Source organism: Prunus persica, chromosome G1 (assembly GCF_000346465.2).
Source record: "Prunus persica cultivar Lovell chromosome G1, Prunus_persica_NCBIv2, whole genome shotgun sequence".
Lineage (NCBI taxonomy): Eukaryota > Viridiplantae > Streptophyta > Magnoliopsida > Rosales > Rosaceae > Prunus > Prunus persica.
The window spans coordinates 29,488,675-29,503,464 of NC_034009.1; the positions used below are offsets into that span (position 1 = coordinate 29,488,675).

Sequence of the window (14,790 nt, forward strand, 5' to 3'; positions counted from 1 at the left end):
TTCCGGAAGATGAACAATTCTCAAGATACATTGTGGACTTCACATATATCAGTAGTGTTGGACATGAGAGACTTCCCTAGACCTCTCTCTGAACACAAATAAATTGATAACAGAAAAATAATTAATTTTGAGGGGATAAAAGGAAGTTGACAAAACACATGAAAGGATTGATGGATCTAGACCAGATGATCAAATGACTTTACAGTGTGACTAGGTATGCGGAGTAGGGAACTGTGGTTTGGTGGGTCTGGTTAGCATTGATGGTACAAATGCACGCAGTAGTGGTAGAAATTTATGAAGGGGCTCTCAGTTCACTGATTTTACTCAAGTTCGCTGTAACATTCACTTCCCTACACAATAATGCCTGCAGGGGTTTAGTGCTTTCTTGCATCACTCCTTTTCTTCTTACCACTGTTTGCTGAAAAAGCAAACGTAAAGTTGACGCCTCCTTCATCTATCAATTCATTTCACTTCAATTCAAATTCAATCACTCTGAAATCTCATAGCATTCTCCATACCACTCTGATTCTTGAAAATCCCCAAAAAAAATCTCTTCTACCACTCTTTCATGTTATCAATTCAATTACCATTCTTTCAAATTCAAGCGCACATTGCTTTCTGCCTTTCATTGATCTTCTTCTAAATCTCATCAAAATCAAAATCTTTTGTTTTATTTGACATACACTTTTCATTTGAAACTTTATCTTCAAGATTGAAGCGGCAGGGGAGCCATGAAAGACAGAGGCAAAGCTGTGGAAGCACATAACAACATTGACATGGAGTACTTTTCTTCATCTGAAATGCCATGTAGAAAACACCCCAATTCATCATCAGTTGGGATATGCGCTTACTGTCTTAAAGAACGTTTGGTCAAGCTCGTCTGCTCAGATTGTGGCGAGCAGCGTCTCTCTTCCTGCTCTTGCTCTGAGATCTCATCAAACCGAAACTCATGCACTGTGGAGGTAGGCAGCGTTGGCAGAGTCTCATTTCTGATTGAGAATGAAAAGCATGAGGCTTTACAATCAAATTCCAAGGCCAACAAGACCCAAGAGAAAGAGGATGTTGTGGTGCTCAGGAGAAGCAGCAGTAGCTGCGTTGAGATTAAAAGAAGTGGGTTTTGGAGATTTGGGCGGTTGTTTAGGAAGAAAAGATCAGACAAAGATTGTGGGAACCAAAGTGTTGTTGGGTTTGATGAGAAAAGCGAGATGTGGCTCGTTGATCATATGGGCGTGTCAAGGTCCAGGTCTCTCTGCAGTTTCAGGGGCGGTGGCTTTTTTGGATCAGAGGATGGTGGAGAACATTTAATGGTTTCTGGGGCCAGGAGCTCAATTTCAGCTGCAAGAAGTTCCAGTGTCACTACTGCTGGTATGGTTTTAGATTCTGGAAGAAAAAGTGGGTTCAGTGAAGGAAGAAAGAGCGGATTCAGTGAAGGAAGAAAGAGCGGATTCAGTGAAGGAAGAAAGAGTGGGTTCAGTGAAGCAGAGCCAAGAAAAAGTGGTTTTGATGGTGAAAAGAAAGATGAGGTTTTGGCTTCTGAATTGGGTACTGATTTTAAGGGTGCCAAGAAAAATGGCCTTATGGAGGCTGCTGATAAGGGTTTCAGTGGGGCAACAAGAAGAGTTTTCTCACTCAAGGAGAGTGATTTTAGTGGCATGGATGAATCAGGGTTTATTGACTTGAAGCTTGATTATTCAGCAGAGTCCAAGCCAGAATTCTCTGCAATGAAGATGGGAAATATCACAGATACAGATTCTGTATTTGGAAGCATGAGAGGCAGTGACTTTGTGGCAAATGAATGTGGAGGTCCATTTGGAGGTCTAATTGGAGATGGTATTTTCAGCCATGGAGGTTCTTGTAGAATAACAGTCAATGACAGAGGGATCAAGAGGGGGAGGAAAAGTTCGAAGGGTTGGAAATGGATTTTCAGGCATCATCCAAGCTGGGGAAGTACTAGGAAGAAAGATGAAGATTTAATGTTCAAAACCTGAGATAAAAATGTTCATGGACCGCAAATGACAAATAACTGTGTTTTTCTGTAGCTTACAAATTGTTGTCTGTGTTTTTATCAGTTTTTTTTAATCCTTGTATTTATGTTGATGTTGTTAGTAAATGTTAAAGGAGGTAGCTCATACTAACTGGGATCTTTGCATAACATAAGAAAAATAAAGTTATGGTCTGGTCTTTTATAAAATTTAGCATACACTAAAGCTTAACAAGGAAAATGTTGTGAGCAGACAGTATGTATAATACTTTTTCTCAGAAAATAATGTTATCAGACAGTGTTGAGTCGCTTTTGTTGGATTCTTCTAAATGTCACTGATTTAAACAGAGGATTGTTTGAAATGCATTTGCTCGTCTGAAAGGGGCCAAAAAGACAAAAATCACATCCCTATTGTTTGAAAGGCTTGTAGACCAAGTAGGTGTTAGCATGCATTTGTGTTGAGATCTTCTATACTTTGAAATTTCAGAGAAAGCCCAAAAAGAATATGTTCCCTTTTTCTTTTTCTCCAATATCAATAAAGGATAGTATACCATCCCAAGAGAATATATATAAACAGATGAAGTTTGGTTTTTGACCTTTTTCATTTACGGCAATTATTTTTTTCTTCGAGAGGGTATTTGAATACATGACCTCCGATGTAAAAGCGTTTTAGTGCCAATTTGACATTATTTATTTGGGGTGATAAGTAATTTTTTAAAAAATTTGAGAAGCACAGTCCGTTTGGGAAATTATGAGAAAATCACTTATTGTTAAAAATTGTTGTGAGAGAAAACTATAAGGGAAAGCAGCTAATGAGGTGCTTTCATTTTCTGATTATGCAGGAATCAGTTTCAAAGAGGCGCTGGGTTTAATGATTATGCGGCAATCATTTTCTGATTATGTGGGAATTAGTACCAACAACACTTTTAACAAAAAGTTTACCAAACTCCAAACTGCTTTCTCTCACAGCAAATCTAACAATGATTATTTTCACAGCACATCAATGACAAACTAACCCTAAGCTCTAGGGTTCTGCTTCTTTGTCACAACACCCTAATTTTACTTCATTGAGTTATGGACTTGTGAACAAGGGACTGATCCTCAGACCAAGTTGAATGTTGGACCAGAGCGCATAAGAAGATCCCTTTTTCTTTTCTTTTTGGCCTTGGAAGCAACAGCAATGAAGTCTTGTAGACCTTGAATTTTTATTGAAGGCCTTAATGGTCAAGCTCGATTTATTTCAGGCCCAAACAATGTCTATTGTTCTTCTGTCACAGACATATTCAGCAAATTTTGGCTTTATTCTCTCCCCTGGATTCCAGCTAGCCAGCCAACTAGCTTGTTTGATACTTAAATGAAGTAATAAAAGTTTGGAAAGTGACAATTAAAGCGTCAAACATTTCAACATCATGTCCAAGTCACCAACCCACCACGAGAGCCCTTGGCCAATCTACAACCACATGCTGGCAAATCTTATCAAGAATTGCAGACCAAGTGGTGGAATTTGTTCACCTAATTATTAATGACATTCAACACGTCAAATAATAGTCACCATTGACAATCACTTACAAAGCATAAGAATTTCTTTCCTTTTTGTGCTAAGAAGAAAAAAGCAAAGAGACGAAGAGTCTGCGGCAGAATCAGAATGTATGTGACAAGGCCTCTTTCCATGTTCAAAAACTCCCCTGCTGATCTCTCATTGCCTCCACCGGAGGGTCCAAACTCTGGTATTCTTGTCGTCCAAGATGAAGAAGCTACATGCTGTTTTGGGTTATTCAACAGCGAGATGATCAAAGACCTGCCTCTCCCTCAGAACAAGAACCTGGAGCTTTACTATGCAACAGGGTTTTATCCCAACAGAAATATGCGTTTCCACAAAGTTTTCTTCATCCCAGTTCTTAATCAGCCTTTGTCTTCCAACCGCTACTATGCAATATATCCATATGGGAAGGATAGAGGGTAAGCAAGCACACATAAAACAATCCAATATCACATCGATGTTTAAAATTTAATATTGGGGTTTATACTTATAACTGTGTTTCTTGGTTTGTTTGTTTTGCAGGGAAGGCTACACAAGCTCAAAAGAGGAGGATTTGGAAATGGACACGTGCTGTTTTGCAGGTCGTAACGATGTACTACCGCAGCATTTTGATCCCCGGAACTTACATCAGCAATATGAGATTCATCTTCAAACAAGAATCATTAATGTGTCAGGTGGTTTTGTAGCCAAATCAATGGCTCAAGATGGGTTTCCTCCAGAGGCATTGTGGAGGAAAGGGTGGAAACTCAAAAGCTCAACGTTGAATGAATTCGAACTTGGTGATGCACCAGGACTAGACACCGCCCTCCGTGCCCGTCTTCCAGATTTCAATTTCCCACTAAAGCCTGTGGTTGTAGGGAAGTGGTATTGTCCCTTCATGTTTGTTAAGGAAGGGACACCAAAATCTTTGAGAGATGAAAGAACCAGGGCAATGTATTATGAGATGACACTTGAGCAGAAGTGGGAACAAATATTTGCAAGGGATCATCATAGTAACCACCATGATCAAAGCAATGCTGTGGCTGTGGATGCTGTTGTGCAAAGTGAAGTGGTTATGGTTGCAGGGAGGGAAGCTGTGTGTGATGAGAGAAGTGTGGGTGATGGGGTGATGGAGTTTAGGAGTTTGAACAATGTTGGAGAAGAGACAAGGGTTGGGGTGAGCTTAGCAATTGTTGAGAGAATGAAGTGGGAGCAAGGAAGGGTTGGGTGGGTTGGTGGGGATGATGAAGGTCTAGTGAGAGTGCAGAGGGTAGAGGAATATGAGGGGAAGGGTGAGTGGAACAAGTTTGGTTGTTTTGTATTGACTGAGAGGTTTGCTTTGAAAAGAATGGATGGAAGCTTGGTATTTACCCATGATTTCAAGCACACTCATCAGATTAGGAGCAAATGGGAATGAAAAAAATATGCAGTTGTATGCATACCAAAAACTTCAAATTGGGTTTTTTGTTTTCTATACATTTTTGTATATGCCTTCTGAGAAACTATTTGATTTATGGAAGTGTAAACTAAGACTTTTAAATCACAGGAATGTTCACATCATTTTGATCAATGTGTTTACAATGTCCCCTGTTTTGTTCCTAACAATTCTTATAAATTAAGGCTTCTGAGTTTGACCATTCCACTGGATTTTTGGACTGATTCTCAGTTCAAAGCCAAATTCGAGTTCAAACATATCTTCTTCATACGGCTCAAGTTTTTCTAATGATAAGGATGACTCAGAATTGAAAGAAAATATCAAGAATTCCTTACTTTTGGACTGCTTCAAAGTTCAGATCTTTTTGATTCACAGCCAATCATTGGTCTTCCACTTGGCATCAAACTGTTGGCATCCTCATCTTAACGAAAGAAGCAGGAAGAAAGTTCAAGACGAGGGTAATTTCTTCGCAGGTTCCATGTCAAAAGGTGAACGAATAAGTCCACCTTCCTTGTCAAATAAGTTCCATTAGACACGCTCTTAATAATAGTCAAAAAGTTGATTTGTAATATGAATAAAATGAATAAATTACCCATAACTTGTGCAAATTGTATACGCAAACTTGAAAACCTTTCATATTATAAATAAATCAGGATTTATATGATCCCTGGGACCAAAAGTACAAGAAGCAAAAAGTTGATCAAGAAATTTAGAGAGAAAATGTACGTGACAAGGCCTCTTTCTATGTATCTAAGGGACCCTTCCATGGTCACCTTGCCACCCCCAGAGGGTCCAAACTCAGGTATTTTGGTTATCCAGGATGAAGAAGCGGAGCCAACAGTTTGCTTTGGTTTGTGTAAAGGCCACGAGCTCCATGACCTGCCTTTCCCTCAGAACAAGAATCTAAAGCTTCGCTATTCCACAGGAGTGGGAGAAAACCGACATGTTTCTCATTTCTACACTGCCTTCATTCCAGTTCTTAACCAGCCATTGGCTTCGAATCGGTACTATGCTATACAGTCGCGTGGAAGGCTTAAAGGGTATGCATGCTATCTCAAATTGAACTTAATTCTAGTATTGTAACCAATCCATGGAAAAAAATAAATTTGAATGAACTTATTGACACTTGCAGGCAAGCATACACCTGCTCAACAGAGGAGGACTTGGGAACCTGCTGCTTCTGCACTTTTGTAAAGGACGTACCCTCACAGCCTTTCAATCCCAATAACATATACCAGCAATTTGAGATCCAGCTCAAAGGAAGATTCAATCGTGGCTTTGTTGCCAAAGCCATAGCTTCAGATGGGTACACTCCGAAGTTTCTTGGAAGAAAAGGGTGGGAAATATATACCTCAACTCCTCGTGACTTCGATTTAGGTGAAGCACGAGGTCTTGACACTGCACTACGTGTCCGCCTTCCAGATTTTGACTTCCCATTATCGCTTACAAGCTCGAACCCCGTGGTTGTGGGGAAGTGGTATTGTCCCTTCATGTTCATTAAGGAGGGTACACCAAAAGATCAAATGAGTAGGACCAGGTATTATGAGATGACACTTGAGCAAAGATGGGAACAAATATTTGCATGTGACAGTAGTAATAAGGAAGGCAACGCTGTGGTTGTTGATGTTTCTGTGCAAAGTGAGTATGTTGCTGTTGCTGGGAATGTGGAAGCTGTGCATGAAGAGAGGGATGTGGCTAATGGGCTTATGTGGTATAAGGGTTTTAACAATGTGGGAGGAGAGAGCGGTGTCGGGTTGAGCTTAGCAATTGTGGAGAGGATGAAGTGGGAGCAGCAAAGGTTTGGGTGGTTTGTGGGGAATGAGAGGCAAGTGAGAGTGAATAAAGTAGAGGAGTTTGGGGGAATGGGAGGGTGGAGGAGATTTAGTTGCTATGTTTTGGTTGAGAGGTTTGTATTGAAAAGAATGGATGGAAGCGTGGTCCTAACTCATGGTTTTAGACACACTCATCATATCAGGAGCAAATGGGAGTGAGATTTTTGCTCTTCTTTTGGTTTGGGGATGGCAAAATCCATTTTGCCCTGTTTTGATTAGTCCCCATTGATCCTTGGAGATTAGTTATTTGATCCAATGCAGTAATATTCTTTAATTATTTTATTTTTGGATGTATTTCATTAGCTTGGTTGAAATTTTCAAGATTAGCCGTCCACAAGAAGTTGAAGGTTAACTGATTAATCAAACTATTAAAATAAATTTAAATCTATATCCCTATGATGTTTCAATTCAATCTCAGACACAGACATTAAGTTTAAAAAAAAGACCTTTCCAGCTTATATGGTGATTGAGAAATGAGTGAACCTTCCTGGTAGGTTCTACAAATTCTGGCCGTTGGGTTAATATTATCTGCACAGAACAATTTTCTAAATTATAATTAAAAGTTTTTTTGGATGCGTTCATTAGCTTCGTTGGACTTTTCAAGATTAGTTGTCCACCACAAGTTAAGGTTAACTGATTATATCAAAGTATAAATATTTATCATTGTAGAGAACCCACAAGAGCCTTGGCCAATCTACAACCGCAAGCTGGCAAATCTTGTCAAGAATTGCAGACCAAGTGGTGCAATTTGTTGAATGGTATTTTAATCTTATATGACGTGTTCAAGTTACGTCTCTACAAAAATCCCAATTATTAATAGCATTCAACACGTTATCTGTGTTCACTTCTTTTCTGGGAGGGGATCGACCCTCCAAGAAAACTTACAAAGCATAAGATTTTCTTTCCTTTTTGTGTTGAGAAGAAAAAAGCAACCCCCCAGAAAAATGTATGTGACAAAGCCTCTGTCTCTGTATAGAAGGTCTCCTCAGTCACTGTCGTTGCCACCACCGGAAGGGCCAAATTCTGGTTATCTTGTTCTCCATGACGACGAATCTGTGGAGATAACATGTTGCGGATGCGCTGATGATCAGGTTAAAGACCTGCCTTTCCCTCAGAACAAGGATCTAACAGTTGGATATGGCTCAGATGATGACGAAGTTACATTCATCCCAGTGCTTAGTCAGCCCTTATCTTCCAATAGATACCATGTGATACTTCGGACAGGGAAGCATAAAGGGTAAGCATAAATTTATAAATATTTATATGATTAATTTTCACGCGGTGGTGTTACTGTCACACTGAAATGTTCTCTGTACAGTTTAATAGCTGTGTTGAGTTTAATTTGCAGGGAAGCGTGCACAAACTCAAGGGAAGAGGACATGGAGATTGTCTGTTGCGGCTGTACCAATGTTCCAGATGCTAAACCAAAACCACTGGAACCATCAGACGTAAATCAGCAAGTTGAGATCGTTCCTAGGGAGCGTGACAGGGGTTGCTTTGTTGCCAAGTCTGTTGATCCAGATGGGTTTCCTCCTTCCTTCTTGAGAAGAAAGGGGTGGACTGTGACCATGCACACACCCCGTCATTACCGATTGGGTGAAGCCTCAGGACTCAACTCTTCACTACGTGCAAGCCTTCCGGGGTTCGATTTTCCATTATCACATGACTGCTCTGAAGCTGTGTTTGTTGGTAAGTGGTATTGTCCTTTCATGTTTATCAAGGAAGGAGGGGTGAAGCTGAAGGACCAAATGAAAAAATGCATGTTCTATGAGATTAGTCTTGAGCAAAGATGGGAAAAGATTTTCGATAGCATTAATGAAAATATTGAGGTAAAAAATAAAGGTGCTGTGTTTGTGGATGCCTTTGTTCAAAGAGAGGTGGTTTTTGTTGGTGGAAGTGAAGCTATTTGGGATGAAAGAAATGTGAGTGGTGAAGGGTTCATGTTGTTTAAGAGTTTTGATGGTGTGGGACGAGAAACAAGTGTGGGATTGAGCATGAAAATTGTAGAGAGAATGAAATGGGAACAAGAAAGAGTTGGATGGGTTGGTGGGAATGAAAGACGAGTGAAAGTGGAGAGAGTAGAAGAGTTTGGGGGGACAGGAGGCAGGTGGAAGAGATTTGGTTGTTATGTGTTGGTAGAGAGGTTTGTCTTGAAGAGAATGTCAATGAATGGAAGCTTAGCACTACTCGCATATGATTTCAAGCACACACACCAGATTAGGAGCAAATGGGAATGACAGAAACTTAAACTTTGTCGTTGCCATTCTCATTCGCGTTCTCATTCCACTGGCATCTACCTTCACATTTTAATTTGATTGGAACTTTCAAGAAGTTGCCCACAAGAAGTTGAAGATCAGCTGTTTAATCAGATTAGCAAAGTAAATTTTCATTTTAAGGGCACTCCCGATGGTTGGGGCTCTAAAAAAGATTGATAGAGCCTCATTTAGAATTCCGATGGAATTTTTGGAGCTCTAAAGGCATCTCTCATACGGTGAGAGGATCTATATTATATATATATATATTTATGATGTAATTTAATTTAGGTGCTATTTTTGTTTCTTGTTAACTTATTTATGTTAGTTTTATTTTTGTGAATATTTCAACTAAAAAAATAAAAAAAATTGGACAAGATTTGAAAACATGGTTTAAAAAAAAAAAAAACCTGCCCGTTTAGAACTCGAGGGTTGTAGCCTAAGTCAACTTTACAAAAAAAAGAAAAGAAAAGAAAGAGCCAGGCTTGCTGCAATTGGCCAAGTGATTGAAAAAATATGAAACCTGGTCAGCAACTATGACTCTGTCGAGTCGCAAGGCAAGTGAGCCAAAAAATTGTTGGGCTGGCAGCTTTTTCCAGATGTGGTCCTCACCGAGTTTTAAGGGCTGCAACCGGGTAAACAGATTTGGCTTCAACAATTTAAAGCCTCAAATTTACACCATTGGGAAATATTGTTTTCGAAGAGTTGTTATTTTTAGAGCCCAAAGGGGATGGCCTAAAGAGTATAGATGTGATGTACAAGGGGGCTCATTATAATATCTTCAATAATTTTTAGTTCTTCGCAATTAGTGTAACCTTAACACTAAAAAATTATCCACAAACAAACATCAAACTTGAAGACTTAATTCACCTTTCCATACAGATGCTGCTTGACACTCAGTGGCAAAGTTAGTTCTTCGTTGTTTCATTCGTTTCTTTTAGGAAAGAGTCATAAATTTCCATTTGAATTGTCTTCTTCAGAGATTTCTGGCGGACGTTGGACACTCTGATGTTTGGATGTCTCCACTTTGATCTATTTATGGTTTTCGTTATTTTGTGATTTTTGTGGATAATTTTTCATGTTATACTTGGATTTTTCCTCTTAAATTGAAATCTGATGTCTTTTCTATTTTTGTTCATTTTAAGACTTGTTGAGAATATATTCCCTACTAAGCGATTTTAGACTTTTTTGTCTTAACATGGCATTTTCATCGTTTTTTGTGCCCGTATCATCCTGAACAAAATAGACTTGTTGAACGAAAACATAGACACATTGTTGAAATTGGGCTCACTATGTTAGCCAATGCTTTCATGCTTCTTTCCTATTGCGCTGAGGCTTTTCACACTGCTGTCTATTTTATTAATAGATTACCTTCTCACATTTTGGGCTTGGTTTCTCCTTATCAGCGTTTATTTCATCGTGAACCTGATTATATTTAAAATGTTTAGTTGTGTTCGTTTTCCTTATATTCGACCATACAATTAAAATAAACTTAAACTTAGGTCCACTAAGTGTGTTTTCCTTGGTTATGCTTTGAATCAATGTGGTTATCAATGTTTATATTTGTCCACTGGTCGTATGTTTTTATCTAGGATGTTATGTTTGATGAACTATCCTTCCCCTTTAAAGATGATCTTACTTTGGCAAAGGAATCCCGGTCTCCATGTCCTCGATTCCCCTTTATATTGATGATACCCCTCTCCTTGCCTACTCCGTCTCTTAACTCGCTTGACCCTCTCCTAGTTCACCTGACACGGCTCCTTCCGATCCTCTTGATCCAGAACCAGCACGCCTATCATCTCCCCCTACCCCACCTCAGCCACCTTCCCCTTCCAGCCCCCACCTACTGATTTGCTGTCCCCTTTTCCTTCCATCTCTCCTGCCTCGATACTCACATATACTCGTAATCCTACCCTTGCTATTTGTACCTTTCTCTCTCCTTCTACCACCCTGCCTAGTTCTCCTTCCTATCCGGCTATGGATTCCGCCTCTTCCTCTAATGTGCCACCAGGTACTTCTTCTCCTCCAACTTTGGTAAGTGCCCTTCCTCCAGGTAAGGTAACTCGGGCCATGGATGGCATCCAGAAACCCAATCCCAAGTATGCACTTATTTTTTATGTTAATAACTTGTCTGTTGAGACTTCTTATTACAGTCAGGCACATAAGTTTCCTGAGTGGCGTCAAGCCATGACTGAGGAGTGTATTGCCTTGCAACGCACTGGGACTTGGATCTTGGTCCCATATCACTCTCAGATGAATGTTCTTCCGCATCAAACGACGGTCAGATGGTACTATCAAGCGCTATAAGGCTTGCCTTGTTGCTAATGGATTTCACCAATAGGAAGGTATTGATTATGGTGAGACATTCAGTTATGTGGTCATTCACTCTACCATCTGTCTTGTTATTGCTTTGGCTGCTCATTTTCACTAGTCTATTCGTCAGCTGAATGTTCAAAATGATTTTCTGCATAGTTCTTTGACATAGGAGGTGTATGCGTCAACCTTCTAGTTTTATTGATCCTCAGAAACCTGATTATGTTTGCCGCCTTAACAAATGCTTTGTATGGCCTTAAACAGGCTCTGCGTGCATGGGTTCAATGTTTTTCTTCTCATTTGCTGACATTGGGTTTTGTTGCCTCAAAAGCTTATTCTTCTCTCTTTATATTTACTGATGCCTCAATTTTAATTTATTTGTTGATTTATGTTGATGACATTCTGGTTACTGGCAATAATGATGCTAGTATTGCCTTTTTCATTGCTAGTTTGGGCAAGTTGTTCTCTATGAAGGACTTAGTGTTGGAAGTTTAAATGAAATTCAAGAATATTTGTCCCACATTGATAGAAAGTAGAAAAAGTGAAGTCTTTATAAGTGTGTAAGTCTCACACTTAGCAAATGGAAGTGGGCCAAGTGGAAGCCAATTGGGCTTCAAAAACGATTTAGGCACTTTCATATTTAAATTAATTTTTTGGTTTCGAATTAATAATTTTTTTATAATTCGGATTATTTTATTTAACTGTTTTCTAACAGTTGTGACTCTTCTGATAAGGTTTCAGAGGTTTATTTAAATCGAACAAAGCCTCATTTGTTTGAAAAAATATTCTACAAGCATTTCACGTTGTCTGAGAGGAAAACAAACAAAGTTCGCCAGATTCTAAGTCCTAGTGCTAGGGCTTAGAATACAAATAGTTGAATCCTGGGAGGCAGTCACCTGTAGAACTTCAAGCACCGAGAAGGGGTGAAATTACTGTCTTTAGGACATTGCATCAAATATGCAAGCCTCTATCTCGAATCCAAGTCATTTTTATTTGTTGTTGTTTACTGTATTCTGTATTACAATTTGTATCTATTTCGTTGATATTGTTAATATATAATTATTTTAAACAGTCACTGATTATTGTTTTTCCAACACTTAAGTCCCCTCCACTATTTTCTGGGCATGAAGGTGACTCGTACTTCTACTGATGATCATTTGTCTCAGTCTAAATGTATTTTGGATTTACTCAAGAAGATTAATATGGTTGATTGCAAGCCTGTGTCTACACCTGCTATCTCTGGTCGACATCTTAGCCTTTTGGATGGTGAACCTTTCTCAGATGTCTTTTAGTACTGCAGTGTTGCTAGGGCCCCTCAGTACCTTAACTTGACACGCTCAGATATTGCTTTTGTTGTTAACCAAGTTTGTCAATTTATGCATACTCCTATCACTCTTCATTGGATTGCTGTCCAACAGATCCTCCATTATTTAAAGTCCACTTATGCCCATGGCCTCGTCTACCGACCCAGTACTATGGCCTTGACGACCTTTTCTGATGCTGATTATGCTAGTGATCCTGATGATCGTAAATCCACTGGTGGGGGTATTGCATTTATTTGGGTTCAAATTTGGTTTCTTGGAGCTCCAAGAAACAACGTGGTGTTTCTCGCTCAAGTACGAGGCTAAACTAGAAGAGGCCACTGGCGTTAACGCAGGAAAGTGACTAATTATAGGGATCTTGATTATGCAATTACTTGTAATTGATTGTAAAGTTATACACTTACCTTATGTATCCAACAACTAGGGTAAATCTACTGCTTCTTGTAAACTATATATATTGCAATATAAGCATGCTGGCTGTGGGTGTGCAGTTCTTCTTCTGCATCTATGGTGAGCCAATTCACAACAAAGAGAATGTCAATGAATGGAAGCTTAGCAATACTCACGTATGTTTTAAGCACACCCACTAGATTAGGAGCAAATGGGAATGAAAGAAACGGAAACTTTGTCATTGCCATTCGCATTCTACTGGCATCTACTGCTACATTATTTCAGATTGATTGGAACTTTCAAGATTAATTACAAACAAGAAGTTGAAGATCAGCTGATTAATCAAATTAACAAAGTAAATTTTCATTGCAAAGAAGTATAGATGTGATTTGTAAAATGACATATAAGCACTATCTAAGTTTTTGTATAGGTTAATGGACATATGTCAAAACCTATACAAAAACTTCACAACTTTTAAATTTTAATAACTAAAAAAGAAATAAAAACTTCACAACTTCAACCTTTAATCCTCTTTGGTTCCAGGGGCCACCTCTCTAGTTTCCTCTTTCGGCTAATAAATCGGGCTCCTATTCCCTCTACATGTTGTGGAGAGCTTTCATCCCAGTTTTTATTGGAAGTATTGGTAGTTGATAGCTGTGGTTAGCTTGGTGGCTGCTAGCTGTGATTGATTTACACGTCCTTAATTTAGGGAATTTGATCTTGTTGCTTGTAATTAGAGTTTTCCTATAATTAGGGGTTAAAGTTAAGGTTGTGGTGTGTTGGCCAACAGCTCTTAGACTGGCCAATGGTTCTTAACCTGGCCAGTGGATATTAACGTTCCCTGTGTAATCTTGTAAATGAGAATATATATTCTCCCCATTATTTTCCACATTTTTTTTGGCTGAGTTTTGCTTCCTTTGCTTTTGCAAGGTTCTGATATTTTCCCCAGTTTTCTTGGGGTCTGCTCTCCAGCCTCTTTGGCTGGGTTTTTGAATCTATGTAGATCTGATGCCTTAATCTTTTGTGGATTTGGTTTGAAGTGGTTATTGGATGTATTAGAGCTTTGTTTCTTTTTGGAGGTAGAGTTGTTAGTCATGGTGAATCTTCCTTTTTTGGGGTGCTGTGAGATCATGTGGATTTTTGGAGGTGCTGTGGCCTTCTCTGGCAGGGTGAATGTTGAGCGGTAAGTCCCTTTCGCTTTGGGTACTTCTGGTTCCTTGTTAATGCAGAATTTGTTGGTCTTTCATGATCTTTTTGGAGCACTAGTGCTGCAAGGAGCCTTTGGAAGAAAAAGGTGGGAAATATATACCTCAACACCTCGTGACTTCGATTTAGGTGAAGCACCAGGTCTTGACACTGCACTACGCGCCTGCTTTCCAGATTTTGACTTCCCATTATCGCGTACAAGCTCGAACCCCGTAGTTGTGGGGAAGTGGTATTGTCGCTTCATGTTCATTAAGGAGGGAACACCAAAAGATGAAATGAGTAGGACCAGGTTAACCGATTAATCAAACTATTAAAGCTTTAATCCATATCCCTAGGATGTTTCAATTCAATCTCAGACACAGACGTTAAGCTTAAAAAAAGACCTTTTCAGCTTATGGTGATTGAGTAATGCGTGAACCTTTCCTGGTAGCTTGTACAAAGAGCCAATGAAATTTGATTTGATTTGATTTATTTTAGAGTACAACAATGACAAATTTGGAAGTATTTAAGCCGGACAATACTTGGCCCTTGGGTTAAGAT

The 14,790-nt window shown here is 39.2% G+C and overlaps 4 protein-coding genes across 4 annotated transcripts; all 4 read left to right on the top strand.

Annotated features, from left to right (window-relative positions):
* Nucleotides 254-2,279, top strand: LOC18793861. The gene has a single exon (XM_007221850.2). It carries the CDS (start codon nt 732-734, stop codon nt 1,986-1,988), a length of 1,257 nt encoding a protein of 418 aa, XP_007221912.1. The 5' UTR covers nt 254-731; the 3' UTR covers nt 1,989-2,279.
* Nucleotides 3,247-5,137, top strand: LOC109949228. Its single transcript, XM_020564308.1, has 2 exons — nt 3,247-3,940; nt 4,044-5,137. Exons 1-2 carry the CDS (start codon nt 3,627-3,629, stop codon nt 4,915-4,917), a joined length of 1,188 nt encoding a protein of 395 aa, XP_020419897.1. The 5' UTR covers nt 3,247-3,626; the 3' UTR covers nt 4,918-5,137.
* Nucleotides 5,568-7,147, top strand: LOC18788438. Its single transcript, XM_007222957.2, has 2 exons — nt 5,568-5,975; nt 6,068-7,147. The coding sequence occupies exons 1-2, from the start codon at nt 5,596-5,598 to the stop codon at nt 6,924-6,926; spliced, it is 1,239 nt and encodes a 412-aa protein (XP_007223019.2). The 5' UTR covers nt 5,568-5,595; the 3' UTR covers nt 6,927-7,147.
* Nucleotides 7,488-9,316, top strand: LOC18789479. Its single transcript, XM_007221802.2, has 2 exons — nt 7,488-8,004; nt 8,116-9,316. The coding sequence occupies exons 1-2, from the start codon at nt 7,541-7,543 to the stop codon at nt 9,002-9,004; spliced, it is 1,353 nt and encodes a 450-aa protein (XP_007221864.2). The 5' UTR covers nt 7,488-7,540; the 3' UTR covers nt 9,005-9,316.